At 40.0% G+C, this 4,569-nt stretch overlaps 1 protein-coding gene across 1 annotated transcript in view; it reads left to right on the top strand.

The window, feature by feature from the left end:
- Positions 1-616: 616 nt before the first annotated feature.
- The window catches only part of LOC101862635, a gene marked incomplete at its 3' end in the record, with an annotated part of 4,708 nt that continues 755 nt past the window's right edge, over positions 617-4,569 (top strand). Inside the window, 2 exon segments of the mRNA XM_013080285.2 lie at positions 617-1,196; positions 3,614-3,666. Of these exon segments, the coding sequence (XP_012935739.1) occupies positions 1,173-1,196; positions 3,614-3,666 (77 nt within the window).

Genomic DNA, 4,569 nt, shown 5'->3' with positions numbered 1-4,569 from the left:
TGGACTGACCGATGTTTTAATCGTAGGTATTGAGGAGAAGTGAGCGACTGCAGTGTGTGTCTAAATGGCAGCAACACAGGCTGTCAATCGTAGGGTTCAAATGTGAAAGAAACTAAACGACTTTAGGAGTATCTGTGAAGTTGTGAGTGCCTTCATCTTTGGAGCACAAAAAATACGTGTGACCTATATTTGTAAGTCTAAGCATGTCCGCTACCATTTCTATTCGCAGGAGCCCAAACTATAATCACATCAGGCTAGAATAAGTCTTCCAAACCCTTTTGGAGAAACCCAGTAAGTAGTCAAGCCCTGAAGGAAATGTCTTAAGCTTAGGATTTGAGGCCATACTACTAGTTAGTTAAGGGCTTCGTACTATATAGAAAATGGCTGCACTTGAGTAACTTGTAATTCCGTGACAGGAGGGGAAGTTTAAACTATTCTGGGCACGGACTAAAACGATAACATTTTGTCGAGTCGCTTTTCTAGAATTATGAAGTTCTATCTGCTCAGTACCGTCAGCTTTGAGAAATTTGAAAAAAATAATGTTGAGTTTCACAACAAGGTCAAGTTTTGTCGAATGTAATTCTTTGATTTTTTTAATAACGTTCTGACTTCATGGTCTTAGTACCTCAAAACGGCGGCCAAACATGTCAGATAGAACTTTGTAATTTTAAGGTAGCGTAGTGACGTCTCGAAACAGGCCCCTGGAGCCCCAAGCTGTACCATGGCATGAGGTAGTTCGATAAAGTATAATAATAGAGGGACAAAGAGACAAAAAAGTATAACACTCAAAACACATCTCTTCCCGAACACAGTAAAAACCAACAAACCCAGCCCTTATCAGAAGACGAATCTGTCTGTTTACTTTATGGGGTTCTGAGAGCGCTTTTCTTGCCAGTTTTGGTTAGATTTTTGTTGTTCTTGCACGTTGCTATTGGTTGCGAAGCGTTCGTAATTATGGCCGTACTCTTAGCGTAAAGCTTTCTTTGCCTGAACTATATCATTATCAGACGTGTATTACTCCCACAGCATCGATCCCCCGCTCATTATTTGGGTATTGGTCTGTGCGGACCGGGGCTTTGGCATCGTCAGCTAACGTTTCTGTGTGTACTGTTGCAGAAAATTGGTAACCTCAAATTCTTCAACGCCTGGAGGGCAGAAAGAAGGAAGGACAAATGACGCCTGTCATGTTCTCACAGGTCAGTAAACTTCCCACGTTATTTTGACCAATGTATTTAATAAGTTTGCTACAATTCGGTTGTACAATCTTGATGTATTTTGGTACATCTGTTTTAGCTTAGTTTTTTTTTAATTAAAAAAAGTTTCAGTTGTCTCTTGAAAATTTGGGGATCAATATATCTTGAGATGTGCCTGGCATTTACGTCAGAAGTCTTCTCTTAACTCCGTCTATAAATCGAGCAAAGAGAAGGTGATATAGCAAAGCAATAATACATCCGCTAAGAAATTTTAATGGAGTGTTAATACTGCAAAAGAAAGGTTCTTTTCCCTTTTTTATGGGTGCCATCTTGAGGTCCGGTTTTACAGCGTAAATAACATTAGGTACAGTTTTGATAATAACAGTGATAAGAGAAAGCCAGCACCCCCCCCCCCCTTTTTTTTTTTTTTCAATTTTCATAGGTAATTAGAACTCGTACCATAAACTTCGTTATACATGTATCATGCTCAATTTTACCTACACTGAAGACCATTTCAAGCGGCTGTCAGGTATTGTTTAAACATTATCATCAGTCGTAAAGATTTTTTTGGTCTAATTTTTTTTCTCCTCGACAACATGTCCTTGCATTATTCCAACAGCTCCCACCCCTACTCCTACCCATTTATTTTTCTTGATCTAACAAATAAACCCAGGAAATCACTAGTCTCCAAACTTTTTATAGTTTGGAGAGGATAATTTTATTATCGATCGTCAAGCCCATAGAACTTGCTGTTGAGCGGGGATATGCACCATCATACATAATATGTTACTTATAAAATACATTTAAAAAACCCCAAAAAATCAAGAAAAATTAGCAAAACCTTAATTTAGACCAAACGAGTTAAGAGAAAAACAACAGCGTTTGTGCTGTTTTGCTCAGCTTTATCCTCACCCGTCCACACGACACACGAGCTACACAGAGAGACTGGTGTGTGGGGGCGGAACGTTTTGTGTGTGCCATGAGATAACTCGCTACCCCAGAATGTTGCAAAGTTCTATACAAGCTTTTTGGAATGTAAATCTTTGAATATCTTGATGACAACGCCGAATAATCTAACGATTTTGATAGAGCTGATACTGATAGAACATTTATTGGTTTCTGACCTCATTATCTTCTTAACTCAAAACGGCCCCCCCAAAAAAAAATCAAAGAAAACGTTGTAATTCTAATGCAGCGAACTATCACTGTCACAATCTACAGCTCGAGACGAATAGTGGAACATTACTATTTCCCATTCATATTTCAGTGATATTTTAAAGCCAGTCTGTTCGTCGGGAAAAAAAGTGCCAATGTGATATTCCACAGCCTTTGAGACTCAGAACTGAACAGAGAAATGGTTCCGTTGACACCCCCACCCTTCCCGACGAATAGTTATATTTTTATGTTTTGGTGCATTAAGATACACGTACCTACCACTCCCCCTCCCCCACTTGCGTCTTCATGAGCCTCCGCACTCACTGTTGCTTCTTGTAGAACGCTATATGGTTGTTGCACTATACGTTGTGTGCATCTGATAACTATACTCAAAACGTTTTGAGCTTGGGATTTTAAAACTAGATTTATTTTGTGTTACGTAGAAACAAAAAAGTATTATACTTTAGGAGACATGTCACTTGCGCCAAGAACAGCGTTCTCTCAGACTGCAAGGTCACTTCTGCCCGTTTGACTCTTTGATTCCAAAACGCCATTTAAATGGATTGTTTGTTTGGTTGTTGTTGTTTTGTTGTTTTTTTTTTTTTTGGGGGGGGGGGTTCCACTCTCAAGCTTAATAAAAAAAATAGTTGAAGATAATACCCCAAAGAGGCGTACTTGCATTACTGAACTGCCCCACTTTAGTTTTTTTAAAGGAAGATGTCTTTTCAGCAATCTCATTTTCGTTTGACAGGATCCAAGCTTGATTTTTTTCCCCCTGTGGTGATCGTCAGGGTGGGTGAGTGAGGACGGGGTATCGGGTCCTGTTATTATGAGTGGTCTTCAGTCTAGACTCTAACATTTTGAAACGATTTCGTTTAAAGATGGAGTCTCAACTCCTTTTCTTTACTGTTGTCCTCTCCCCCTACTCCATTCCTCCTCCTTCTCCTCCTCCTGCTTTTCTTCTTCTTCTTCTTCTTCTTCTTCTTCTTCTTCTTCTTCTTCTTCTTCTTCGTCTCCTCCTCCTCCTCCTCCTCCTCCTCCTCCTCCTCCTCTACTCCTTCGTCGTCAACTTCTGTCCCCTACCCATCGTCCTTCTTTCTCTGTCTCCTTACTCCTGCTCAGCTCTCCACTCGTGTGTTGGTCTACTCTAATGTCTCTGGCAGCACTCGCTTTCTCCACATTATCCATGTCAAGGTGTAATAACCCTCACCAGCATAACAACAGCATGAAACAGTAATTTTTCCTACTTTTATTTTTCTTTTCAGTTTCGACACCTGTATGAAGCCTACAAGGACGAGACTCTAGATCCAGGGGAGGCGTACGTGGTTTACAAACGAACCACTTTACTGGTTCAAAGCAGTAACTATACGTAAAGAAAACTTTAACAAGAGATGCAGTACCTTTGTGGCGTTACATAGCCCTATAATATAAGCTTTGCCCTGGAGTCCATGGACGCAAGACCTGGTTCGCATGATGTTTCTATGGGAACAAAAACGTGAAGACACAGGAGAGAAACGAACATAATAGATCTTGTGATAGGATTGTCTATTCGGCTTTTTGGTGAAACAGGGATTCCTCATCATTTCCTTTGATTATTTCTCCTATCTTCAGATTTGTAATAAACAAGCTGGGCCCCCTTTCGATGAAAGGAATGATCGGTGCTTTAATATCAACTAAAAGTAATTGGCCTACTATATCTATATTAATTTTACGCTCTACTGGAATGGAACAATAAAACTTGAGAGATGCAAAAAATTATAAAGTCTAGATCTATACTCTCAAAACAAAATGTGCCTCGAGAAATATCACTTCCGGATTTTCTAAAATTACAAAAACAGAAGCGTCGGCCTACAAACGCGATCAGCGAAATAAAGAAATGTAGCTTTTTGCAGCAAAACTGTCTCCAAACTTAAAAAGCGAAGGGCGTCATGCTCTGGAGAATATTTTAAAGAATCTTTTGGCGAAAACTGCATGTCGATTGATGCTGCCATTAAAAAGCCTTTTGAATAGCGAAATTCGGCCACCACAAATAGATAATAGATTCTGATGATATCAAGAGAAGAAAGGTGTAAACACCTGTTTTCGAAAAGCTGCACCTATTTTCAAAAAGCTGCTCAAACACACACACACACACACACACACACACACACACACACACACACATACATAAATACGCACACACGCACCCACACAGGTGCACCCCCCCCCCCCCTCATACACA

This window comes from Aplysia californica, unplaced genomic scaffold (assembly GCF_000002075.1).
Source record: "Aplysia californica isolate F4 #8 unplaced genomic scaffold, AplCal3.0 scaffold00080, whole genome shotgun sequence".
NCBI lineage: Eukaryota > Metazoa > Mollusca > Gastropoda > Aplysiida > Aplysiidae > Aplysia > Aplysia californica.
Note: the sequence above shows the minus strand (reverse complement) of the source record. Positions and strands in the feature narration are given on the sequence as shown.